Source organism: Capricornis sumatraensis, chromosome 9 (assembly GCF_032405125.1).
Source record: "Capricornis sumatraensis isolate serow.1 chromosome 9, serow.2, whole genome shotgun sequence".
NCBI classification, from domain to species: domain Eukaryota; kingdom Metazoa; phylum Chordata; class Mammalia; order Artiodactyla; family Bovidae; genus Capricornis; species Capricornis sumatraensis.
Genome location: NC_091077.1, coordinates 22,285,273 through 22,313,165, shown reverse-complemented (window position 1 = coordinate 22,313,165; position 27,893 = coordinate 22,285,273). Strand labels below are relative to the sequence as shown.

General features: G+C 37.5%; 1 protein-coding gene across 1 annotated transcript in view; it reads right to left on the bottom strand.

The window, feature by feature from the left end:
- Positions 1 to 27,893, bottom strand: part of LOC138086215 (prolyl 4-hydroxylase subunit alpha-2-like) — an 88,890-nt gene that overhangs the window by 35,093 nt on the left and 25,904 nt on the right. The window contains exons 3-6 of the mRNA XM_068981023.1: positions 22,607 to 22,755; positions 21,131 to 21,346; positions 14,407 to 14,603; positions 12,960 to 13,136 (exon numbers count right to left, since the gene is read on the bottom strand). Coding sequence (XP_068837124.1) covers positions 12,960 to 13,136; positions 14,407 to 14,603; positions 21,131 to 21,346; positions 22,607 to 22,755 — 739 coding nt within the window. The remainder of the gene's footprint in view (positions 1 to 12,959; positions 13,137 to 14,406; positions 14,604 to 21,130; positions 21,347 to 22,606; positions 22,756 to 27,893) is intronic.

Sequence of the window (27,893 nt, the reverse complement as noted above, 5' to 3'; positions counted from 1 at the left end):
TCTACTACTATGGGCAAGAATCCTTTAGGAGAAATGAAGTAGCCCTCATAGACAAAAAGAGTCTGAAATGCAATACTTGGGTGCAATCTCAAAAACGACAGAATGATATCAGTTTGTTTCCAAAGCAAATCATTCAAAAATAGTAGTAGGAGACTTCAATACTCTGCTTTCATCATGGGTAGAACACACAGACAGAATCAGTACGGAAACACTGAACTTACACATTACACCAGAGGGATTTAACAGAACATTTTTAGGCCATTTCATTTAAAAGCAGCAGGATATACATTCTCCTCAAGCATAAATGGGACACTCTCCAGTATACATGATATGTGATATGTGGCTCAGAGGGTAAAGCATCTGCGTGCAATGCAGGAGACGTGGGTTTGATCCCTGGGTCAGGAAGATCCCCCGGAGAAGGAAAGGGCAAACCACTCCAGTACTCTTGCCTGGAAAATCCCATGGACAGAGAAGCCTGGTAGATACAGTCCATGGGATCGCAAAGAGTCGGACACGACTGAGAGATTTCACTTCACTATGCCACAAAACAACTCTTTATAAAGTTAAGAGGACTAAAATCATATCAAGCATCTTTTCCAATCACAACATTATGAAACTAAAAACTAATAGCAAGAAGAAAGCTGGAAAATTCACATATATGGGCAGACTAAGCAACACACTGTTGAATAACCAGTGGGTCAAAGAAGAAGTCAATCAAGAAGATACTGAGAGAAATAAAATGAAAGTATAACAAACAAAACTTAAGGGATGCAGCAAAAGCAGTTCTAAGAAGAAAACTCACAGCAATAAATGCCTGAATTAAGAAACAAGAGAGAACTCAAAATAACCTCATCATACACCTCAAGGAACTAGAAAGAGAAGAACAAATGAAGCCCAAAGACAGTAGAAGGGAAAAAATAACAAAGCACAGAGTGAAAACAAATGAAACACAGACTAAAAAGACAATAGAAAGGGTCAATAAAACTAAGAGCTTTTTTTTTTTAAAAATGTAGACAAAACAGACAAACCTGTAGATAGATTCACCAAGAAAAAGAGAAGACTCAAATAAAATTAGAAAAGAAAGAGGAGGTGTTACAACTGATACTACAGAAATACAAAGGTCCTTGAGAAATTATGTTGAACAAGAACAAACTGGGACAACCTTGAAGAAATGATAAGTCCCTAGAAACATACAACCTACCAAGAATGTATCATGAAGAAATGGAAAATCTGAAAAGATCAATTACTAGTAAGAAGACTGAATCAATTATTTGAAAATTACCAACAAAAAGTTCAGGACCACAGGGCTTCACTGGTAAATTTGACTAAATACTAAAGAAATACTAATAACAATTCTTCTTAAACTCTCTCAGAATTTTCAGAGGGAATACTTCCAAACTTATTTTACTCTGGCAGCATTACATTGATACCAAAAAACTGTAAGAAAAGAAAAATATACACCAATATCCTTGTTGAACAAAGATGTAAAAATCCTCAACAATCTATTCAGTTCAGTTCAGTTCAGTCACTCAGTCTTGTCCAACTCTTTGCAGCCCCATGAATCGCAGCACGCCAGGTCTCCCTGTCCATCACCAACTCCCGGAGTTCACTCAGACTCACGCCCATCAAGTCCATGATGCCATCCAGCCATCTCATCCTCTGTCATCCCCTTCTCCTCCTGCCCCCAATCCCTCCCAGCATCAGAGTCTTTTCCAATGAGTCAACTCTTCGCATGAGGTGGCCAAAGTACTGGAGTTTCAGCTTTAGCATCATTCCTTCCAAAGAAATCCAGGGCTGATCTCCTTTAGAATGGATTGGTTGGATCTCCTTGCAGTCCAAGGGACTCTCAAGAGTCTTCTCCAACACCACAGTTCAAAAGCATCAATTCTACGGCACTAAGCCTTCTTCACAGTCCAACTCTCACGTCCATACATGACCACAGGAAAAACCATAGCCTTGACTAGACGGAACTTAGTTGGCAAAGTAATGTCTCTGCTTTTCAATATGCTATCTACGTTGGTCATAACTTTTCTTCCAAGGAGTAAGCATCTTTTAATTTCATGGCTGTAATCACCATCTGCAGTGATTTTGGAGCCCAAAAAATAAAGTCTGACACTGTTTCCACTGTTTCCCCATCTATTTCCCATGAAGTGATGGGACCGGATGCCATGATCTTCGTTTTCTGAATGTTGAGCTTTAGGCCAACTTTTTCACTCTCCACTTTCACTTTCATCGAGAAGCTTTTTAGTTCCTCTTCACTTTCTGCCATAAGGGTGGTGTCATCTGCATATCTGAGGTTATTGATATTTCTCCCGGCAATCTTGATTCCAGCTTGTGTTTCTTCCAGTCCAGCGTTTCTCATGATGTACTCTGCATATAAGTCAAATAAGCAGGGTGACAATATACAGCCTTGATGTACTCCTTTTCCTATTTGGAACCAGTCTGTTGTTCCATGTCCTGTTCTAACTGCTGCTTCCTGACCTGCATACAGATTTCTCAAGAGGCAGGTCAGGTGGTCTGGTATCCCCATCAATTTATTAGCAAAACAAATTATACAATACATTAGAAAGATCACACACCATGATCAAGTGGGACTTAACCCTGGAATGCAAGGATGGATAAATACTTGGAAATTAATCAATGTGAATCACATTAACAAAATGAATGGAAAAGTCATATGATCATTTCAATAGATGAAAAAAAAACCATCTGACAAAATTCACCATCCATTCATGATCAAAAAAATCTCAGCAAATACAGAGGAAATGTGCTCCAACATAAAAAAGGCCATATATGCCAAGTCCACAACTAACAGCATACTCAACAGTGAAAATGTCAAAGATCTTCTCTAATCAGGAACAAGACAAGGATGCCCACACTCATCATTTTTATTCAATATAGCACTAGAAGTTCTAGACAGAGCAATTAGGCAAGAAGAAGAAAAGAAAGGAAGTTGGAAAGGAAGAAGTAAAACTATCTCTATTTGCAGATACCATGATCTTTTTTTTTCACTGAAGTATAGTTAATTTGGGGGCTTTCTTTGTGGCTCATCTGGAAAAGAATCCGCCTGCAATGTGCGAGACCTGGGTTCAATCCCTAGGTTGGGAGGATCCCTGGAGAAGGGAAAGGCTACCCACTCCAGTTTCTGGCCTGGAGAATTCCACAGACCACATGGTCCATGGGGTCACAAAGAGTCGGACACAACTGAGCGACTTTCACTTTGGGGCTTCCCTTTCAGCTCAGCTGGTAAAGAATCTGCCTGCACTGTGGGAGACTTGGATTCAATACCTGGGTTGGAAAGATCCGCTGGAGAAGGAAAAGGCTACCTACTCCAGTATTCTGGCCTGGAGAATTCCATAGACTGTATAATCCACAAGGTTGCAAAGAGTCAAACACGACTGAGCAACTTTCATATAGCTAATTTAAAATGCTGTGTTGGTTTCTGTTGTATAGTAAAGTGAATCAGTTATATATATATTCAGTTATATATGTATACATATATTTTGTCTTTTTCATATTCTTTTCCACTATAGTTTAATATAAGATACTGAATATAGGTCCCTGTGCTATGCAGAACCTTTCTGTTTATCTATTTCATATACAGTAATTTCTATCTGCTAATTCCAAACTCCTAATTTACTCCTCCCCCAGTCCCCTTTAGTAACCATAAATTTGTTTCCTGTTTGTTTTATAAATAAGCTCATTTGTATCATACTTTAAATTCTACATATAAGACAGATTATATAATACTGTCTCTGTCTAACTTCATGTAGTATGATAATCTCTAGACCCATTCATGTTGTTGCAAATAGCATTATTTTATTCATTTTTACGCTGAGTAGGATTCCACTGTGTGTGCGTGTGTGTGTGTACACACACAAACTACATCTTCTTTATCCATTATCTGCCAATGAACATTTAGGCTGCTTTATTTCTTGGGTATTGTAAATAGTGCTGATATGAACACTGGGGTGCATGTACCTTTTTGAATTAGAATTTCATCTTTTCCATATATATCTGAAGAAGTGGAATTAATAGATCATCATCTATTTTTGGCTTTTTAAGGAACCTCCATATTGTTCTCCATAGTGGCTGTAGCAATTACATCCCCACAGAGTAGGAGGGTTCCCTTTCTCCACATCCTCCAATCTATTTATAGAGTTTTTGATGATGGTCATTTTGATGGGTGTGAAGTGATACCTCACTGTAGTCTTGATTTGCATTTCTCTAATAATTAGTGATGTTGAACATCTTTTAATGTGCCTGTTGGCCATCTGTATGCCTTCTTTGGAAAAATGTCTGTTCAGGTCTGGCCAACTCATGCAAAGAGTTGACTCATTGGAAAAGACTCTGATGCTGGGTGGGATTGGGGGCAGGAGGAAAAGGGGATGACCGAGGATGAGATGGCTGGATGGTATCACAGACTCGATGGACGTGAGTCTGAGTGAACTCCGGGAGATGGTGATGGACAGGGAGGCCTGGAGTGCTGCGATTCATGGGGTCGCAAAGAGTCGGACATGACTGAGCGACTGAACTGAACTGAACTGAACTGAGGTCTTCTGCCCTTGGTTTGTCTGTTTTTTGCTGCCATTTTTTGAGCTTTCTGAGCTGTTTGCATATCTTAGAAATTAATCCCTTGCCAGTCACATCATTTGTAAATATTTTTTCTCCTGACCTGTACACTGTCTTTTTGCTTTGCCTCCACTTTGTTCTTTTTCCTTAAGATTGCTTTGGCAGTAGATGCCATGATTTTATATAGAAAGCTCTAAAAACCCCACCCAAAACTGTGAACTAATAAGCAAGTGCAGTAGTTGCAGGGTAAAAAAATCAATATACAACAATAAATTGCATTTCTGTTTACTAATTACAAACTATCAGAAATAGAAATTAGGAAAACAATCCCATTTCCAACTGCATCAAAAAGAACAAAATACATAAGAATAAATTTAACCAAGGAAATGGAAGAAGTATATGCTATAAACTACACAATGAAAGAAACTGAAGACAACACAAATAAATGGAAAGATATTCCAGGCTCACGAACTGGAAGAAGTAATACTGTTAAAATTGTTCATATTACCAAAAGCAATCTACAGATTCAATGCAATTTCTATCAAAGTATCAAAGGTACTTTTCACATAAATAGAACCAAAAATCCTAAAATTTGCATGGAACCACAGAAGACTCCGAATAGGCAAAACAATCTTGAGAAAAAAGAACAAAGCTGAAGGCATCATGCTTCCTGATTTCAAACTATATCATAAACATATAGTCACAAAACAGTTTGGTATTGGCCTAAAAACAGACCCAAAGATCAATGGAACAGAAGAGAGAGCCCAGAAATAAACCTATGCAGATGTGGTCAATTAATTTACAACAAAGGAACCAAGAATATACAATGGAAAAAGGATAACCTCTTCAATAAATGGTACCAGAAAAACTGGACAGCCACACGCAAAAGAATGAAACTGGACCATTATCTCAAGCCATACAAAAATCAACTCAAAGTGGATTAGACCTGAATGTAAGATCCAAAACCATAAAACTCATAGAAGAAAACAAAGGGTAAGCTCTCTGACACTGATCTTGGCAATGATTTTTTTGTATTTGACACCAAAAATGAAAGCAAGAAAAGAAAAAATTAGTGATTGGGACTATATCAAACGAAAAAGTTTCTATACAGCCAAAGAAACCATCACAAAATGAAAAGGCAACCTATGGAATGGGTGAAAATATTTGGAAATCATGTTTCTGATAAGGGGATAATATCCAAATCATATAAAGAACTACTACAATTTAACAGATACAAACAATCCAGCACGGGGATGATCCAGAGAGATGATATTGGGTGGGACGTGGGAGGGGGGTTCAGGATTGGGAACTCATGTACACCCGTGGCTGATTCATGTCAATGTATGGCAAAATCAATACAGAATTGTAGAGCAAAATAAAGTAAAAATAAAAATTTTTTTTAAATGAGAAAGGGATCTGAACAGACATTTTCCCAAAGATGATATAAAAATGAATAGACAAAAATGATATAAAAATAAACAGACATTTTTCCAAACATGATTTAAACATATGAAAAGGTGATGGTAATGGTTTAGCCACTAAGTAATGTCCAACTCTTGTAACCCCATGGACTATAGCCCAACAGACTCCTTTGTCCATGGAATTCTCCAGGTAAGAATACTAAGAGTGGAATGCCATCTCCTTCTCTAGGGTATCTTCCTGACCCAGAGATTGAACCTGGGTCTCCTGCACTGCAGGTGGATTCTATACTAACTGAGCCATTAGGGAGGTCATGAAAAGGTGCTCAACATCATTAGTCACTATGAAAACGTAAACCAAAACCACAATGAAATACCACCTCACATCTGCTACAATGGCTAAAAGACAAGAAGTAAATATTGCTGAGTATGTAGAAACCTGTACACTGTTGGTAAGAATGTAAATTGGTGCAGCCACTGTGGAAAATAGTACGGAGATCCCCCCAAAATTTAAACATAGAACTACAATATGATCCTATAATGATACTCTGCATATTTATCCAGCAGAAAAGAAATCACAATCTTGAAAATGCATCTGCAGCCCCATGTTCACTGCAGCATTATTTACAATAGCCAAGACAAGAAAACAATGTAAATGCCCATCAACAGAGGAACAGATAAAGAAAATGGGTATTGCTAGATTTCTAATTTAAAAAAACAGATGTGCAACAAGGGTTTACTGTATAGCACAGGAAACTATAGTCAATATCTTACAATACCTATAATGGAAAATAACTTCAAAAATAATATATGTGTGTATGTATAACTGAATCACACAAAAAAGAATTCTACATTTTGAAATTTAGTAATGTTTATCTTTTTGCTAGTTTTTCTAAATGTCCTATGGACATCTAATAACAACAAGGATGACCCTGTATACAAGACAGCAAAAATGACACAGATGTGTATAGCGGACTTTTGGACTCAGAGGGAGAGGGAGAGGGTGGGATGATTTGGGAGAATGGCATTGAAACATGTATACTATCATGTAAGAATCGAATCGCCAGTCTATGTCCGATGCAGGATACAGCATGCTTGGGGCTGGTGCATGGGGATGACCCAGAGGGATGTTATGGGGAGGGAGGTGGGAGGGGGGTTCATGTTTGGGAACACATGTACACCCGTGGTAGATTCACGTCAATGTATGGCAAAACCAATACAGTATTGTAAAGTAAAATAAAGTAAAAATAAAAATAAAATAAAATAAAGAAATATTTAATAACAAATTTTTTTTTAATATTTGTGTAGGAAATAAGATTAATAAAATTAATATAAACAGAAATTACTGTATTTAAATTACTAATGACATCATTCAAGATGCTCCTATTTTCTGCACTTGATAAAACATTCTTCAGTTCAGTTCAGTTCCTCAGTCATGTCCGACTCTTTGCAACCCATGTACTGCTGCACAGAAGTCTTCCCTGTCCATCACCAACTCCCAGAGTCTACCCAAACTCATGTCCATTGAGTCGATGATGCCATCCAACCACCTCATCCTCTATTGTCCCCTTCTTCTCCCGCCTTCAATCTTTCCCAGCTTCAGGGTCTTTTCAGATGAGTCAGTTCTTCACATCAGGTAGCCAAAGTATTGGAGTTTCAGCTTCAGCATCAGTCCTTCCAATGAATACGCAGGACGGATTTCCTTTAGGATGGACTGGTTGGATCTGCTTGAAGTTCAAGGGACTCTCAAGAGCCTTCTCCAACACCACAGTTCAAAAGCATCAACTCTTCGGCACTCAGCTTTCTTTATAGTCCAACTCTCACATCTATACATGACTACTGGAAAAAACCGTAGCTTTGTCTAGATGGACTTTGTTGGCAAAGTAATGTCTCTGCTTTTTAATATGCTGTCTAGGTTGGTCATAGCTTTTCTTCCAAGGAGCAAGCATTTTTTAATTTCATGGCTGCAGTCACCATTTATACTGATTTTGGAGCCCAAAATATTCTTAGAGAAATGTTAATGTCTTACTATGATTATATATTTTTTCTTTTCCCTTACATTTTTTATGATTTTTGCTTTATGTATCTATCTTTGTTGTTAGGTATCTAATGATTTACAATGTCTATCTTCTTTGTGAATAGTACCTTTTATCATTAAAAATATTCATCTTTGCTTCATCTAAAATACATAAATTTAATTTAAGAAGGAGAAAAAAGAAAATGTGGTTTTCATATACAATGGAATATTATCCAGCCATAAAAAAAGAAGGAAGTATTGCCTTTCAAAAATATGGATAGATCTTAAGGTTGTTATGCTAAATGAAATAAAGACAAATGCTGTATTAGCTGATCTCACTTATATGTGGACTCTATAAACAAAACAAAAACAGCAACAACAACTGAACTTGAACAAAATACAGATTGAGGATTGCCACAAGTGAAGATTAGGGGTAAGCGAAGGTGCTCAAAAGGCACAAACTTCCAGTTATAAGATAAATAAATCCTGAGGATGTAAGTAACAACAGTGTATTGTATATTTAAAAGCTGCTAAGAGAATAAATCTTTAAAGTTCTCATCACAAAAAAAAATTGTAACTAAGATGATAATGTTAACTAAAGTTTATTGAGGTAATCATTTAGTAATACACACATATATTAAATCATTGTTATACAGCTTAAAACCTCTTACATTGTTGGTGGGAATGCAAACTAGTACAGCCACTTTGGAGAACAGTGTGGAGATTCCTTAAAAAAATAGAAATAGAACTGCCTTATGACCCAGCAATCCCACTGCTGGGCATACACACCGAGGAAACCAGAACTGAAAGAGACACGTGTACCCCAATGTTCATTGTAGCACTGTTTATAATAGCCAGGACATGGAAGCAACCTAGATGTCCATCAGCAGATGAATGGATAAGAAAGCTGTGGTACATACACACAATGGAGTATTACTCAGCCATTGAAAAGAATACATCTGAATCAGTTCTAATGAGGTGGATGAAACTGGAGCCAATTATACAGAGTGAAGTAAGCCAGAAAGAAAAACACCAATACAGTATACTAACACATATATATGGAATTTAGAAAGATGGTAATGATGACCCTGTATGCGAGACAGCAAAAGAGACACAGATGTATAGAACAGTCTTTTGGACTCTGTGGGAGAAGGAGAGGGTGGGATGATTTGGAAGAATGGCACTGAAACGTATAATACCATATAAGAAACGAATCACCAGTCTAGGTTCGATGCAGGGTGCAGGATGTTTGGGGCTGGTGTACTGAGATGACCCGGAGGGATGGTGTTGGGGGCAGGTGGGTGGGGGGTTCGGGATTGGGAACACGTGTACACCCGTGGCGGATTCATGTTGATGTGTGGCAAAACCAATACAATATTGTAAAGTAAAAAATAATAATAATTAAAAAAAAACTAATACAATGTTATATGTCAATTATATCTCAATAAAACAACAACAACATTCTTAAAGGACTATAATAGAATCTAGAGTTCCAACATCATTATATCTGCAGAAGACAGGATATAATAAAAAAATTACTTGATATATTAAGAACCAAGAACATGTGACCTATTTTCTAGAGAAAAGTCAGAAACAAAACCAACTCAAAGATGGAATAGATGTTGGAATTAGCAGATAAAGATTTTTAAGCTGTTATTATACTCAAGGATGGAAAGAAAAATAATACTTGCAATTAATGAGAAGAAGAGAAATCTCAGTCAGTAAGGGTAAAGAAACTATTGAAAATTTTAGGACTTCCCTGGTGGTCCCAGTGGTTAAGAATCCGCCTGCCAATACAGGGGACAGCAGCTTGATCCCTGGTTCGGGAAGATGCCACATGCTACAGGGCAACTGAGCCAGTGCAGCACAACTACTGCAGCCCGCACACCTGGAGCCTGTGCTCTACAGCAAGAGAAGCCGCCGCAACGAGAAGCCTGTGCACCACAATGAAGAGCAGCCCCCACTCACCACAGCTAGAGGAGTCCACGCACAGCAACCAAGACCTAGCACAGCCAAAAATAAATAAATGTAGAAATAAGAACAGTAGTAAATTTGAAGGAAAGATAAAAAAGTTTAACAAAAGAGAATCTAGTTGAAATTTTTAGAACTGAGAATTCCCTGGTGGTTCATGGTTAGGACTCTGTGCTCTTACTGCTAAGGGCCCAGGGTTGATCCCTGGCTAAGGAACTAAGATTCTGCATGCCCTGTGGCATAGCCAAAAAAGAGAGAGCAAATTTTAGAACTGTAAAATACGATATCTGAAATTAAAACTTCACTAGATGCACTTAACATGGAAATGGAGATGACAAAGGCAGAACCACTAAGGTTGGAGGTATATCAACAGATACTATCCAATATGTAGAAAAGAGAAAATATCCAAATAAAATTGACAAGACCTCCTGCTTATATAAAGATTATAACCCTATAAGAATACAAAAAGAAAGAACATGAATATCCTTTCTAACTACCAAAGGACAACCAATAACTATGATAAACTAATGAAACTGTTTTTGAAAGAAAAACTGCCTTCACTGAGTTTATCATCTATTATCTAGACTATGAAGAAACAATTCTTTCCCAGATGACAGCAAAAAATGAAAACAAAAAACATGCCAGAGATATGAATAACTAAGGATGAATAGGTGATAAATTTTATTCCTGAGGACCTCTAAAGCTGACACAGGGTTTCATGGAAAGAGCAGAAAAGAATCCCTCTGTTTGGTCACAAGTATTATGGCTTTCATCAGTTAAATACTTGCAATCTACTGCATATTTCATTTATGTAACCAACTTTTAAAAGTCACATATAATTTAAATAAAACTTTATAGATAAGTAAAAAATTTAAACAGGTTTAAAAAAGGATCTCGTGGAGACACTAAATTAAAAGATAATATATACTGATACACTTCTCTTCAAAAAGGTCTTGGAGGACCAGATTATAAAGAATTTTGCTGAAACAGTCATTAAAAACTAACAAAATATATACAAGAGGAAAACTACCAAAACTCTGAAGCGAGATATCAAAGCAGAACAAAATAAACAGCGATTCCATGTTAATGGATAAGAAGACTTAATACTGTCAAGATGTCAGTTCACCCTAAATTAATCCATAGATTCAATACAATCCTAATCAAAATTCTAACAAGTTATTTTGTGGATATCTACAAAATGATCCTAAAGTTTATATGGAAAGACAAAAGATCCAGCATAGACAATACAATATTAAAGGAGAAGAACAAAGTTGGAGAAATGATACTACTTGACTCCAAAGCTACTACAAAGCTACAGTAATCAAGACAATGTAGTATTAGTGAAAGAACAATCAATCAACAGAACAGAACAGTGAGCCTAGAAACAGACCTCCATAAAAATAATCGACTCATATTTGACAAAGGAGCAAAAGCAATACAATGGAGCAAAAAGAGTCTCTCAAAAAATGGTGATGGAACAAATGGACATACATATGCAAAAAATATAAATCTAGACCTTACATTCTTCACTCAGTATAACTCAAAATGGATCACAGACCTAAATGTAAAACACAAAACTATAAAACTGGAAGACAACATGGGAGAAAATCCTGGTGACCCTGGGTATGGTAATGTCCTTTAAAATAGAACACCAAAGACATGATTCATGAAAGAAATGATTGATAAGGTGGACTTCATTAAAATTAAAAACTCTCCTCCAAGACAGACAACACAAAGAGAATGAGAAAACGAGTCGCATACTGGGAAAAAATATTTGCAAAAGAGACATTTAAAAGGGACTGTTATCTAAAATATATATAATTAATTCATAAATACAACTATAAGAAACAAAAACTCAATTAAAAAATGGACCAAAGCCCTTAACAGACCCCTCAGCAAAGAGATATACAGATGGCAAGTAAGCATAAGAAAATATGTCTCATATCATGTTATCAGGGAACTGTGAATTAAAACAATGAGATATTAATACCATCACATATCTATTAGAATGACCAAAATCCAAGACACTGACAATATCAAATGCTGACAAGAATATGGAACAATAGGACTCTGATCCACTGTTAAAACAAATGCAAAATAATACAGATACTTGGAAAGACAGTGTGGCTATTTCTTATAAAACTAAACTTACTCTTTACACAAACCAGCAATCACATTCTTTGGTATTTACCCAAAGTAGTTGAAAAGGTAATGTCCACACAAAAATCTGTACATGGATGTTTACAGTATCTTTATTCATAACTGCCAAAATGTGGAAGAAACCAAGATGTCCTTTAGTAGGTGAACAGATGAATAAACTGTAACACATTCAGACAACAAAATATTATTCATGAAATAAGCTATGAAACCATGAAAAACAAGAAGGAACCTCAAATGGATATTAGTAAATAAAAGAAACCGATCTGAGATGGCTACATACTGTATATTCCAACTATATAATACCTGAGAAAAAGCAAAGCTATGGAAACAAAATATCAGTGGCTGCTGTGAAGAGTGGGGGCAAAGATGCACAGTCAGAACACAGAGGATTTTCTGGACAGTGAAATTCTCTGTATTAGATTATAATAATGGATATAGGTCATAAGACATTTGTCCAAACCTATAAATTACAACGTCAAGACTGAACCCTTTACCCATAGGTAAACTAAGGAATTTGGGGGGATTATGATATGTCAATCAATATAGATTAATCCTGAATGAAAATGTGCAATTCTGGTGAGTGATGTTGATAATGAGGGAGGCTATGTATGTGTCAGGGCAAGGGGTATATAGGGAATCATTGCACCTCCCTCTCAATTTTATTGTAAACTTAAACCTACTCTAAAAAAATTAAATCTTTAAAAAAAAAAAGGGACAATCTGCTATCAGCTTTTCTCTTAAATGTCCCCCAAATAATGACAGCACGGTAAGTCCAAGGAGGGAACAGAGGGAAATGTGCTCAGCACCAAATGAGAACTTACTTTGGGTTTTGCAGTCTCCTTGATCTTCCTGATTTCCTCGTCAGACATGACATCGTAGAACCTGACAATGTGTGGGCTGTCCCATTCATCCTCCTCTTTGAAGGGGGCGATGACCAGCTGGGGCGTCCTGTTGCCATATTGTAACCTACAGAAAAGCCTCTTCTGCCTCTGTGGTGTCTGGGAAGCACAGAGCAACAAGTCTATGTTCCAGGCTCCTCAGTCTGCAGGCACTAGCCTCACTCCTTAGGCCCATCTCCTCCCTTTTCCCTCAGAAAGGAAAAAAACCATAATGGAACACAAATCATTCAATATCTTCTCTGTCAGGAATATCCTTACTCACATTTACAAGCCCTTAAAGGGAAGTCACTCTTATACTGGACTTTAAAAACAGTGACAATTCACCTTAAATGGCTTTGGAAAAAAAGAGTCTTTTTCTTCTATCCAACTTCCCATAATGTCCAGGGGTGATCAGCTCACTTCTATGATTGAACCCTTTAATGGTCTGTTCTCTGTGGCCTTCCTACTCGTGCTATGACCCATGGACCAGCATCACTTGGGAGATGGTTAGAAATACAGAATCTCAGGTTCTAACTCAGTATTACTGAATAAGAATCTGCATTTTAACAACATCCCAGGTGATTCCCACGCACCTTAGATTTTGAAACACTAACAAAATGATCTACCCATGATCCACCTGGCCCTCCATGAGCCTGCCTATATTAAAATTCTGAATATTATAGCTTCTTTTCTCAAATATTATGCTCTACTAATATAAAAAATGTTTGCTATTTCCAAAACATAGGATAATTTTTCTCACTGTACACTTGTTCATGGTATAGTCTCAGCCTAAAACTTCTTTTATTACATTGTTCACCTGGTAATCTAGTTTAGGAGTCCTTTACCTGTGAACCTTACCACTTTTTGTCCTAGAGTTAATAACCTTTTGTTGTACGTTGCTACCAAATCTTGCACATACCACTACTGTACTAAAACTACTTATTTATATTTTAAATTTTCCTTTAATACACTACATATTTCTGTAACAGGGCCATATATTATTCATTTTTGCTTAATTTCTTCCACATGCATATAATAAAAAATAATATTCATAATAGTCTTAATGCCTAACATCTAATTAGCTATCAATTAAAATAAGTGTTTGATATAATTATAAGACTGGAAAAGACCCAGTGGTGCACTCAAGGGGCAGGTTCAAGAACTAAAATATCTTCTCAATTAAATCTGGCCTTCCAAAATCAAAAGTCCCCAGTATTCACATGGCCAGGTGATCTAAAGGTCTCAAAGTCCCCTAAAGAAAGAAAGAAAGTGTAGTTGCTCAGTCGTGTCTGACTCTTTGCGATCCCATGGACTGTAGCCTACGAGGCTCCTCCCTCCATGGGATTCTAAGCACCCCTTATAACCCCAATGACTCCCTTTCCCATCTTACGAGTTTGATACCCTCTCCGTGGCAGAGGCTTTCATAGCTCTCGAGGGTTTGCTTATAATCAAGAGTATCCTGAGGAGAACTGTTCAGTGTCTCCTGCTTGGTCTCTGATTCTTTATTCCCAAGGTTTCCTGCCCTTTTTTCCTTCAAGAACTTCAGAAAGTATGGCAGATTCAACTGGGCTTGTTTATGAGAGGAGTCTGGACAAAGGAAAGCATATAGTTAATAATCAGGGAGATCATTCAGAGAAGCTCTGCAATTCTTCTACTTCAAACGACGCTGATAAACCAGTATGGAATTTGAACACTGTCCAGAATTAGAATTAAGAGAGAAATAAAAACTGGTCTGGAGAAAATCCACCCCACTGTGCCTCACTCACCAGTTCCAAGGGACCTAGTACAGACAGGCAACCAGTGGTCCTGCTTCACACTCACAACTCAGTTTTATGCTGCACACATCTGCTTCCTAATGCATTTTCATTACAATGTTATATATCATGTGCTGTTATATACATATACAGTTAGAATGTAGACTAGAGTTCCAGATAACTTCCACAAGCATCATCATCTCATGGGCCCTCACAATATCCAAGAAAGAAGGATTTTGGTCCCCATTCCTCAGGTAAGAATACCAAGACACAGAATAAACAAGGAACCTGGGTCAAGATCATATAGAAAAAAATAAGCAAATCAGAACTAGAACCCAGATGTCTAACTCTGTGGCTCTTACCAAAAATACTCAAAAAAATTTACAAGGCTTATCTCATGTAACAGTCATGAAGGACACTCCCATGTTAGCCAGTCAATGAAAGAGTTCTGGCAATAATGTCAACAAAAGAAAGATTATACGAACCTGAGTCACAGCAGCACAGTCTAGAGTGTGAAATCTTACCAAGCTTATTAATATAAATCAGGTGTGGTATGATAATATAAATGCCCTTTCAAAAGAAAACAAATTACAGCCAAATTAGATATAGCCCTTTGGTCATCCTAGGCTAATTATGAATCCAGAATTGAAATATTTTTCACTAAGCTCTCACAGTGCTGTGATCAGTTATCGTGTTATTTTCTACAATCTATTGACTTTATCTGTTAACATGTCTAATCTCCCACTACCATCCCCAAACCACCTTAAGATATTCTAGGAACAGGCCACACATATTTAAGTTTTTTGTCCAGTACAGCATGTAGCATTTAACAGACCTCTGTAAGTTTGCTGAATTTAGTAACAGTAAAACGACTCTGCATTTTCCCCACCTGTTGGTAGTCTTTATGCCAAGATATCTCCCTGAAAAAAAAGGGAATACACCACCTGTCAAGGAGCTCCTTCCACTTTTTGGCAATTATCTCGAGTTTCTCTTCAAACAGAACCCAAGAGTATCTGGCTGCATATTCTCATATGATCTAGGGCTAACTCTAAGGGCTACAGAGAACAAAAATAATCAATTCCTCTAATTCTTCAGTTAATCTTTTCTTCCTCCAATAAATCCAATTATTTGTTAAGATTCTGACACTGATTCTAATTTGTGAATTTTCCAACATGACCAAGCAGTTCTCTGACAGCTGCTGGGTGTTCTATTATTTAACTCAATTCTGGCACTATCCATCTAAAGATAGGGTCAGATCCCATAGGCTAAGGCTTCAGTCCCACAACACGGTCTCCTACCCCTACCTCTACTTTAGTGGCCAACTACTGTTCAAATTGCTGAGTCACGTCTGACTCTTTGCAATCCCATGGACAGCAGCATGTCAAGCTTCCCTGTCCTTCACTATCTCCTAGAGTTTGCTCAAACTCATGTCCATTGAGTCGGTGATGCCATCCAATAATCTCATCCTCTGTTGCCCCCTTCTCCTCCTGCCCTTAATCTTTTCCCAACATCAGTGTCTTTTCCAATGAGTCGGCTCTTCACAACAGGTGGCCAAAGTATTGGAGTTTCAGTTTTAGCATCAGTCCTTCCAATGAATATTCAAGGTTGATTTCCTTTAGGATTGACTGGTTTGAACCTCTTGCAGTCCAAGGAACTCTGAAGAGTCTTCTCCAGCACCACAACTCAAAAGCATCAATTCTTTGGCGCTCAGCCCTCTTTATGGTCCAACTTTCACATCTGTACATGACTACTGGAAAAACCACAGCTTTGACTACACAGACCTTTGTTAGCAAAGTGATGTCTCTGCTTTTTAATACACTGTCTAGGTTTGTCACAGCTTTTCTTCCAAGGAGCTTTCCAAGTGTCTTTTAATTTCATGGCTGCAGTCACTGTCTGCAGTGATTTTGGAGTCCCAAAATATAAAATCTGTCACTGTTTTCACTTTTCCCCCATCTATTTGCCATGAAATGATGGGACTGAATATCATGATCTGCTTTTTGAAAGCTGAGTTTTAAGCCAGTTTTTTCACCCTCCTCTTTCACTCTCAAGAGGCTCTTTAGTTCCTCTTCACTTTCTGCCATTAGAGTATTATCATGTGCATATCTGAGGTTGTTGATATTTCTCCCGGCAGTAGTGACTCCAGCTTGCAGTTCATCCAGTCAGGCCTTTCACGTGATGTACTCTGCATAGAAGTTAAATAATCAGGGTGACAATATAGAGCCTTGTCATACTCCTTTGCCAATTGTGAATCAGTCCATTTTTCCATGCCTGGTTCTAACTGTTGTTTTTTAACCTGCATACAGGTTTCTCAGGAGACAGGTAAGCTGATCTGGTATGCCCATCTCCAGAAGAATTTTGCCCAGTTTGTTGTGATCCACACAGTCAAAGGCTTTAGCATAGTCAATGAAGCAGAAGTATATGTTTTTTCTGGAATCCTCTTGTTTCTTCTACGATCCAACAGATGCTGGTAATTTGAGCTTTGGTTCCTCTGCCTTTTCTAAATCCAGTTTGCACATCTGGAAGTTCTCAATTCACTTACTGCTAAAGCCTAGCTTGAAGGATTTTGATCATTACCTTGATAGCATGTGAAATGAGTGTAATTGTACAGTAGTTTGAACATTCTTTGGCACTGCCCTTCTTTAGGACTGGAATGAAAACTGACCTTTTCCAGTCCTGTGACCACAAATGGGTTTTCCAAATTTGCTGGTGTACTGAGTTCAGCACTTTAACAGCATCATCTTTTAGGATTTAAAACAGTTCAGCTGGAATCCCATCACCTCCACTAGCTTTGTTTGTAGTAACGCTGCCTAAGGCCCACTTGACTTCGTACTCCAAGATGTCTGCCTCTAGGTGAGTGATCACACCATCATGGTTATTCTGGTCATTAAGACCTTTTTTGTACAGTTTTGTGTATTCTTATCACCTCTTCTTATATTCTGCTTCTTTTAGGTCCATACCATTTCTGTCCTTTATTGTGCCTATCTTTGCATGAAATGTTCCCTTGGTATCTACAATTCTAGTCTCTTCCTTTCTATTGTTTTCCTCTATTTCTTTGCATTGTTCACTTAAGAAGGCTTTCTTACCTCTCCCTGCTATTCTCCAGAACTCTGCACTTAGTTGGATATATCTTTCCTTTCTCCTTTGCCTTTCATTTCTCTTCTTTTCTCAGCTATTTGTAAAGCCTCTTCAACCACTTTACCTTCTTGAGTTTCTTTTTCTTTGAGATAGTTCTAGTCACTACCTCCCGTACAATGTTATGAACCTCCATCTATAGTTCTTCAGGCACTCTGTCTACCAGATCTAGTCCCCTGAATCTATTCGTTACCTCCACTGTTGGTGCTTCTGACTACTGGCTGTGGATTGGAGATTCCAATGACCCTCTCCACGGGTTTGCTTAATTTGTTAGAGCAGCCCAAAGAACTCAGAGAAACATGTTACCAAGTAGATTACCAATTTACAACTTACGAACAGATAAAAGATATGCATAAGGCAAAGTATGTGGCGAGGGGTGTAGAACTTCCATGCTCTTTGGTCTTGCCACTCTCTCAGCATCTCCACATGTTCACCAGTCTGCAAGCTCCCTGTGCCCTGTCCTTTGGGTTGTTATGGAGGTGTCATTATATAGGCAGGTTTGATTAAATCATTGGCTACTGTTGGTCAATTTAACCTCTAGTCCCTCTCCCCATTCCTAGAGGTCAGAAAAGCTTCAACATTCAAATCACAGGGCTTGTTCCCCCGGCAAGCAGCTCTCATCTTTAAGTTACCTGAAAGTTTTCCAAAAGTCACCTCATTAACATAACAAAGATATCTTTATGCCTCTCATCACTCAGGAAATTTGATTTTTGGAGCTTTGTGCCACGAACAGGGAGAAACCCAAATACATAGTACTTATTATAAGTCACAATATCACGTTCACTCAGTACAGATCAAATTAACTGTTTAGCACTACCCTTGAGTTTGAAAATGCAAAACTTGAAAAAAAAAAGAAAAACTATTATTTCTAAAGTCTTTGCTTTAGAAATAAAATCTGTTTGTCATTGGTAAACAAAGGATATTGTAGCCATCAAGACATTACATTATATCCACCTGAAAGATGAGCCCTGAGGGCACCCAGGATGGAAACAGATTACCTGCCATTTAGGAATCATCAGATTGCAGCTATCCCTGAGGGTGCAGCTTGGGGAAAGTCATGATGAGAAAACATAACATACTGGCCCCATATAGCTGAGGTTCATATCAAGGAATGATTTCAGTGAGCCCAGACTCTTGCATCTTCCAATATTCAGAAAACTGCTAAAATCCTTAACTTGAGATATCTGGTTTTCTTTGCTTAACAATAATCTTTTGATGTTTCAACTACTTGACCTCGGTTCTGCTGACTTAAAAAATGCACCAACGTGAGAGTTGTGAGTTAAATTTTATCTGGGGCAAAATGAGGACTATAGTCTGGGGAGACAGCATTTCAGAGAGCTCTGAGAAACTGCTCCAAAGAGGTAGGGGGAAGGTCAGCATATAGTGATTTGGGAGCAGACATCATCCTGAAGAAATGTGGTGCTTTTCTAGACATAAGAAGATGCAACAACTGAGCTCACAGAATCAGTTCCTGAAAATATGTAACTATTTGAAGACCCATTCTGCCAGTTTTTTCAGAGCACGGAATGCCTCTTTCCTGATCTCCTTTCTGAACTCCCTTCAGCAGATGTTGAAGGTCAGCAGCTGCAGCAGCATGTGTGACTTAATCCTTGTAGAGGTAGACAGGAAGTGTACATGGCAAGTGCCAACTGGTAGTTAACAGTTGCAAAAACTCCTATATATACTGGCTCCCCCTTCTCCTCCTCATAATAGTTTTCTCAGCACTATCTGAGATGCTGTCTCCCAGGCTTGAAGTCATAATAATGTATGCCCAATAAAACTCTCAATTTTTAGGTTGTGCATTAAAAAAAATTTTTTTTAATCTATTTGGCTGCAATGGGTCTTAATTTAAGTAGGCAGTATCTTCAGTCTTCACAGAGACAGGCAGGATCTTTAGATGTGCCATGTGGGATCTAGTTCCTTGATCAGGGATCGAACCCAGGCCCCTGGAATTGGGAGTTTGGAATCTTAGCCACTGTATTATCACGAGGAAGTCCTTTAGGTTGTGCCATTTTTTTTTCTGCCGACAGCTTATTGGGGAAAACAATTTAATAAAAGCAATATAGATATAAATGAACTATTAAAACATAATAAACTTCTAAACTTCTATGGTGAAGGGAATTACAGGCTACTATGGAACTTGTAGAAGGAAAGAGGAGAATGTCAGAACAGATTTATCAGAACAGAGAATGCCTCAGTTGTGAGCCCTCTTACTTAAAGATTGATTATGCCTGAGAAATAAAATATTGACTGCTGTTTCAGTGAACAAAGGATGTTGCAGTCATCAGTGATTGCAGTCACCATGGACGGGGAGCCCTGAGGGAGTTTACAATGGAAACAAGGAATACCAGCCATCAGCAACCATTAGACTGCAGTCACCCTCCATGCTATAGCCTGAAGAAACTCAGCATGAGGAAACATTGGCCTAGATAACTGATGTGCCTATCAAAGGAATGATTTCAGTGGGCCCAGACTCCCATTTCTCCATTCACAGGAAAGCACTAAATTCCTTAACTTAAAGTATAGACATTTTCACTGTTACACAGAGCTCCTTAGTGAACTTCCACTACTATATGAAGGCTAACTAGTTGTTCATCAACCTACTTCATGCTCCTGGAAACAGAGAAACTTTATATTTTCCAAGCCTCCCTTGAAATGAAACGGGGGCCATGATAGCTCTGACAAGAGAATGTGGACAGAAGTGATGGATGCCACTTATAGGCCTGGCCTATAACATGTACCACGAAATCCTTCACACAGCTAGCATGAAGGAACTCCAAAACAGCAGAATCACTCTGGAGTAGAAAAAAAAAATCTCAATTTCTTTTTTGGGGGGCCATGCCACACAACTTGTGGGATCTTAGTTCCCCCACCAGGCATTGAACTCAGGCCCCCTGTAGTGGAAGTGCAGCATTCTAACCACTAGACTGCCAGGAAATTCCCTAGAAAAAAATCTAAATTCTTGGGTCAACATTTAGAAAAGCCACCCAACCTGCAGGAGGACTCTGCATGGATGAAAAGTAAAATTTCATACCTTTCTTGTCTTAAAGATTCAGGAGTTTATTTGTTACCATAGTGTAGTCTTCCTTGACTAACACAATTGAGTCACAAGAACTCTATGGAATATTCCACCTAAGGCGAGGGGAGGTGGGTAAGTTGGTAAGTGGGATGAAGGAGCAGGTCAACATAGAGCAAATTACTTGTTTCCCTAGCTCCCAAGGGTATTACCAAGACTCCTGGGTGAAGTCCACTGCCTTGTACAGGTCCCCAAGCCAGAAGCTGATACACTGATATGGTCCAGGACTTGACCCTTGGAGATAGTGCTATGCTCCCCTGCATTCAGTTGCTTTAGCGCTTGCTGCATCCAAAGCATTGAATGGTTGAGGGCTGTCTGACCCAGCCTGAAGCAATCACCAACACTCAGGGTAGAACGATACTTGGTTCCTAGAAGCAAGAAGAACAATGATATTCCTGATAAAGGACACAAAGGGTGACCACTGAGGTCAATAAAGAGATCATTCACCCACTCTATTCCCACTATCCAAATACAACCAGTCTTAAGTTGTTTCCCTTCATATTTTATCTCTAAATACATGCTTCAGAAATGATCAGATTATTTTTATAACTATGTTTGGTTAAGATAAGGGGTTTACCCCATAGAAGACACTGAAATGAGTTCCCATGGACCACCTTATTAGTAGGAACATATTTTTTTTTGAGGAACTGAATTTTATGTTTATTTAACAAAAAATTTACATTTAAATTTAAACAATCTTTTTTTAATATTTAAATATAAATTTATTTATTTTAATTGGAGGTTAATTACTTTACGATATTGTATTAGTTTTGCCATACATCATAAGGCAGTATGGGGAGAATAAGCATGAATCAGGAGATCTGGGCAGGTTCTAATTCAAGATAATATAAGAATGAGACACCAATAAAAGCTATATTTGATGAAGCAGGTGTAGACTTTTTAAAATATTTACAATCTAGAAGTTGAGAGTTATGTTTTATTCAAAGTTTTAGGACTTAAAGCCCGGGAGGCAGCACTTCCAAGTAACCTCAAGAGAACCCCTCCAAGGAGGAGAGGAAGGGGAGCCAGGTTATATAGCAGTTTTGCAACAGGACACGCATGTCAAAAAAAATTACTTTAACTAAAGGAAAAATAGGTATCTCAAATTAAGGAATTTAGCACTTTTCTATGTATGGGAAGATGCAAGAGTCTGGGCTCACTAAATCATTCCTTTGATATGCACCTCACTTATCTAAGGCCAGTATCCTAGTTTTCAAATCCTGAGTTTCCTCAGGTCTCACTGGCTCATGTTGGAGGGCTGCAATCACTGATGACTGTGACATCTTTGTTTACTGATATGGTAGGAAATATTCCATTTCTCACAAAGTTTTGAAAGTCATCTGCCTATTATACCAAATCCACCCAAGCATAAATGTTCAATTTCTCTTCTACTTCCTAAAATCAGATTCCAGTTTCTTAGAACATGAAGTGTTTCTGGTTTTTATTTCCTAAATTTCCATGAAAGGTCCAGAGTTCTCAGAACACCTCACAGCCACATGAAAAAGGCAAAAAGTAGTTTCTTCCTCTGTATTTCTCAAGTCCTACAGGAAAAAAATTCCAAGTTCTAAAGACAAGAAAAGCAGCTCTAAAGCAAATGTTCACAAAGGGAACCCATGCATGTTGCTTACCTGGCAGGGCTCCCCTGGAAAGAGTTGTCAGATCCAGTTTGTATGTGTGCTGAAGAAGCAGCAGGGCCTTAGCAGTCCCAATTACATCCTCCTCTGTAGGGAAAAACCTGTGCAATGATGTGAGCCTGGAAGAAAACACTTCCACACACCTGAGAGGGAGAAAGTTAAAGGAGAAAGAAAAAAAGATCACATGAAATTACTGATAAAAGGAAATGATCCAGTAAAGAACAGACTGCAACTTGTGGGTTCGATTCCTGTCAGGAAGATCCCCTGGAGAAGGAAAGGGCAACTCACTCCAGTATTCTTGCTTGGGAAATTCCATGGACAGAGGAGCCTGGTGGGCGACAGTCCATGGGGCTGTGAAAGAGTCAGACACGACTTAGTGACTAAACAACAACAAAGAACAGACCAGAGCATACTATCAGACCTCAATACTTTACACAAAATTGAAATCATCTGGAAATAGTGGGAATGGGGGAGCTGGGGCAATGACTTTCTAAAACTATCCTCCAACACAGTAACTACTGGCTACATGTGGTTATTAGACTGTAAATTTATTAAAATTAAATAAAATTTAAAATTCAGTCCCTCAATCATACTAATTAAATTACATTTTAAATGCTCAGTAGTCAGATATGGCTAATAACTACCATGTTGGATAGTGCAGATATAAAACACTTCCATCATAAACAGTTTTACTGCACATGCAGTGCTCAGTTGCTAAGTCATATTCGGCTCTTTGTGACCTCCTGGATGTAGCCCATCAGGTTCCTCTGTCCATGAGATTTCCCAGACAAGAATACTGGAGTGAGTTGCCATTTCCTTCTCCAGGGGACCTTCCTGACCCAGGAATCAAACACGCACTTCCTGCATTGGTAGGCAAATTCTTTACCACTGAGCCACAGAAATGTTCTAAAATAAATCCTGGAATTGAAAACAATGGATAAGATTAATAAATCATTGGTAGTACTGCAAGGTAGCTTATTAATGCAAATGAAAATTGTTTCTAGAGGAACTCACTTTCAAGCAGATTTCAAAGAATAATTTCCACAAAAAGAAGTCCAAGGAAAGCAAATATTAATAGCTCTCAGGAGGAAAAAAAAAAGCAGAAACACTCCAAAAAAAATTAAAAATTCAGATGTTAGAATTATATGACATGTAATATGAAAGAATATATTTAATGTATCTGAAGAAATGGAATAGGGACTTGAAATACGATAAAACTGCAAGAAGGTGACAAACACTATCCAAACTGAAATACATAAAAATTGAATCAAAAGTTCAATAGATTTGGGGCTTCTGGTTTTGGCCATGATAAAGTAGCTTACAGTGATGCAACTTTCCCACAAAAAGCAAATATAAAATATGAACAGAATCAATAAAACAATTATTTGAAGGCACTGGATAGCAATTAATGTAAACTGACTTGGAGGCTACACTCGTAAAAGAAGGAAAATACTAGAGGTAAGCTCTGCACTCAACCTAAATTTCCCAAAGCCATTTAATTGTATACTTAAAATAAATGAATTTTATGGTATGCAAATAGCTCCTCAACAAAGCTGTTTTAAAAAGTCAGAGTGTTGTTCTATAAGGAATTAAGTATCCCCATGAAAAAGACCAGATACACTGGCATTTTGATGTTTCCTGGAGTATGATTAGCAGCCTCCCCAACAGCTAACCCAAATTCTACCAAGATAAACATTCTGCTTACATTTTCAGTATTTTCAGAGGTTTTAATTTTTCTCCTTCAACTTAACCTCTCTGATACCAACCCTCTCTGATATGAACAAATGATTTTTTAAATCATTGTTCACCAAGTATATAATGAAACCCTCCAACATCAGAATCCATGATAATACAAAAATGGAGAAAAAGGGTTCCTGGATAAACACATAATAATGGGAACAGATAAAACTTTCCTTAAAACTGATAAATAACACTTAAGAGATATTTAAGTTGATAGACAATACATCCAAAACACAAATGCAAAACATTTTGTAAAAAGAACAATGATCATAAAAATAAAAAAGATTTTAGAATTTCAAAATGACTGTCAAAAAATTAAATTCTAAGTAAAATTTCCAGTTCTAGGAAGTATAAAAAACAGGCAAAGAAATGAAAAATATGAGAAAAACAGGATCAATGCAGGAGATTCCCTATCCAGGTAATGTAAGCTCCAGAAAGAAAGAAGAGAGAAAACAGAAGAAATTATGAGAAATACAGTTTTCCAGAACTAAAGAAAAACACAATCTCTTGTATTTAATGCACTCACCAAGTGTCAACCTGAAAAAATGAAACTAACAAACAAAAACCTCCCAAAGTACCATTGTGAAATCTTAGCCCAAAGATAAAGGTAAGACCTTGCAAGAGAAGAAAAAAAAAAAAAAAACAGGTGTTCTACAAAGAAGGGAGAATCAGACTGGTATCAGTCTGTCCATTAGTTACACTGGACACTAGAACAACAAAAGTTCTGAGGAAAAATTCCTTCAATTTTTGGCATGCTTGAAATAGGGCTAAAAAATGAATAAATTCTATTTGGAACAGAAAAATAAATGTTTTCAGAAAGATATTTTTAAAGAAACTCATAATAACTCATTTTACTAGACTTAGAAAATCAAAATAATAATATTCTGACTTCTGCTTCTCCCCACAAATATTAAATGCTACAAGACTGTTCTCTTTCACCATGAGCAGCTGGAAAACTGGACAAAATAAATCAAATTGGACAAAAAGCAGAGCAGAGCAGGACTAATCCTTAAGAACAATAAAAGAGACAATGAGAACCTTATGATAGCCCCATATTTCTGCCTGGAGACAAATTCTTAACATCACTGCTGAGGATGCCAAGGCGGTAAGAAACTGCAAAACAGAGTATCAAAGAAGAGGGAAACACACACACACAAAAAAAGGTCCTGAAATCTAAAAATGGGTCTCCTCTATTCTTTGGCTATAATACTATTCTATACTTACATTAGGCAAAAATCCAAAAAACTAGACAAAGAAATACTGTAGAGGAAAAATAATAATCAAGAATTTTAGATCTAAACAATTCTCATCATTTATATAAGGCAAGAAATCATTTGACTTCCCACTATCAAAATGGGAAACTTTGCTCAATATACAGAGCACTCACTAGAAATCCCAAAAAAAATGGGTCTTGCAGGAGGAGTTAATCCACAGAATACAGACCACTCTAGATTCACCTTAACAAAAAATAAAAGCAAGCTTCAAAGGGATAAAACTGACCTGTATTTAAATGCTTGCTAGAATAAAAACACTCTATAAAGAATATCACAAAATTCAAGGTAAAATTCATAATCCTGGCACTCAGTTAAAAACCTACCAGACCTGTTCAGACAGAAGTGGACCAGGCACAACCTTTAGAAGAATAATGCAGCCTGAGAACATGACATAAACTGATTAGAGCCAAAAAGGTCCAAGTCCACATCCACTAGATCTTGAGCCTCAGTGCACACCTCATTATGATAACACATCAGCAAGCTAAATGACATACCCATAGGTGCCATGACAGTCCCAAGGCCAACTATAAAAGTCAAAAAGTGGGTGGTGGTCCAGATCCTGAAAATGCCCATCCCTTGCCACAAAAAAAGAAAACTACAGGCCAATATCACTGATGAACATAGATGCAGAAATCCTTAACAAAATTCTATCAAACAGAATCCAACAACATATTAAAAAGATCATACATCATGACCAAGTGGGCTTTATCCCAGGGATGCAAGGATTCTTTAATATCCACAAATCAATCAACATGATACACCACCTTAACAAATTGAAAGATAAAAACCACATGATTATCTCAATAGAGGCAGAGAAAGCCTTTGACAAAATTCACATCCATTTATAATAAAAAAAAAAACCTCCAGAAAGCAGGCATAGAGGGAACATACCTCAACATAATAAAAGCCATATATGACAAACCCACAGCAAACATTATCCTCGATGGTGAAAAATTGAAAGCATTTTCCCTAAAGTCAGGAACAAGACAAGGGTGCCCACTCTCACCACTACTATTCAACATAGTTTTAGAAGTTTTAGCCACAGCCATCAGAGAAAAAAAGAAACAAAAGGAATTCAGATTGGAATAGAAGTAAAACTCTCACTGTTTGCAGATGACATGATTCTCTACACAGAAAACCCTAAAGACTCCACCAGAAAATTACTAGAGCTAATCAATGAATATAGTAAAGTTGCAGGATATAAAATCAACACACAGAAATCCCTTGCATTCCTATACACTAACAATAAGAAAACAGAGAAATTAAGGAAACAATTCCATTCACCATTGCAATGAAAAGAATAAAACACTTAGGAATAAATCTACCTAAAGAAACAAAAGACCTCTATATAGAAAACTATAAAACACTGATGAAAAAAAAAAATGAAAAAAAAACCAAAACACTGATGAAAGAAATCAAAGATGACACAAATAGATGAAGAAATATAACATGTTTGTGGATCAGAAGAATCAATATAGTGAAAATGAGTATACTACCCAAAGCAATCTACAGATTCAATGCAATCCCTATCAAGCTATCAACAGTATTTTTTAGAGAACTAGAACAAATAATTTCACAATTTGTATGGAAATACAAAAAACCTCAAAGAGCCAAAGCAATCTTGAGAAAGAAGAATGGACCTGGAGGAATCAACTTGCCTGACTTCAGGCTCTACTACAAAGCTACAGCCATCAAGACAGTATGGTACAGGCACAAAGACAGAAATATAGATCAATGGAACAAAATAGAAAGCCCAGAGATAAATCCACACACCTATGGACACCTTATCTTTGACAAAGGAGGCAAAAATATACAATGGAGAAAAGACAATCTCTCTAACAAGCAATGCTGGGGAAACTGGTCAACCACTTGTAAAAGAATGAAACTAGAACACTTTCTAACACCAACACAAAAATAAACTCAAGATGGATTAAAGATTTAAACATAAGACCAGAAACTATAAAACTCCTAGAGGAAAACATAGGGAAAACACTCTCTGACATAAATCACAGCAGGATGCTCTATGACCCACCTCCCAGACTAATGGAAATAAAAGCAAAAATAAACAAATGGGACCTAATTAAACTTAAAAGCTTTTGCACAATGAAGGAAACCATACGCAAGGTGAAAAGACATTCTTCAGAATGGGAGAAAATAATAGCAAATGAAGCAACTGACAAAGAATTAATCTCAAAAATATACAAGCAGTTCCTGCAGCTCAATTCCAGAAAAATAAATGACCCAATCAAAAAATGGGCTGAAGAACT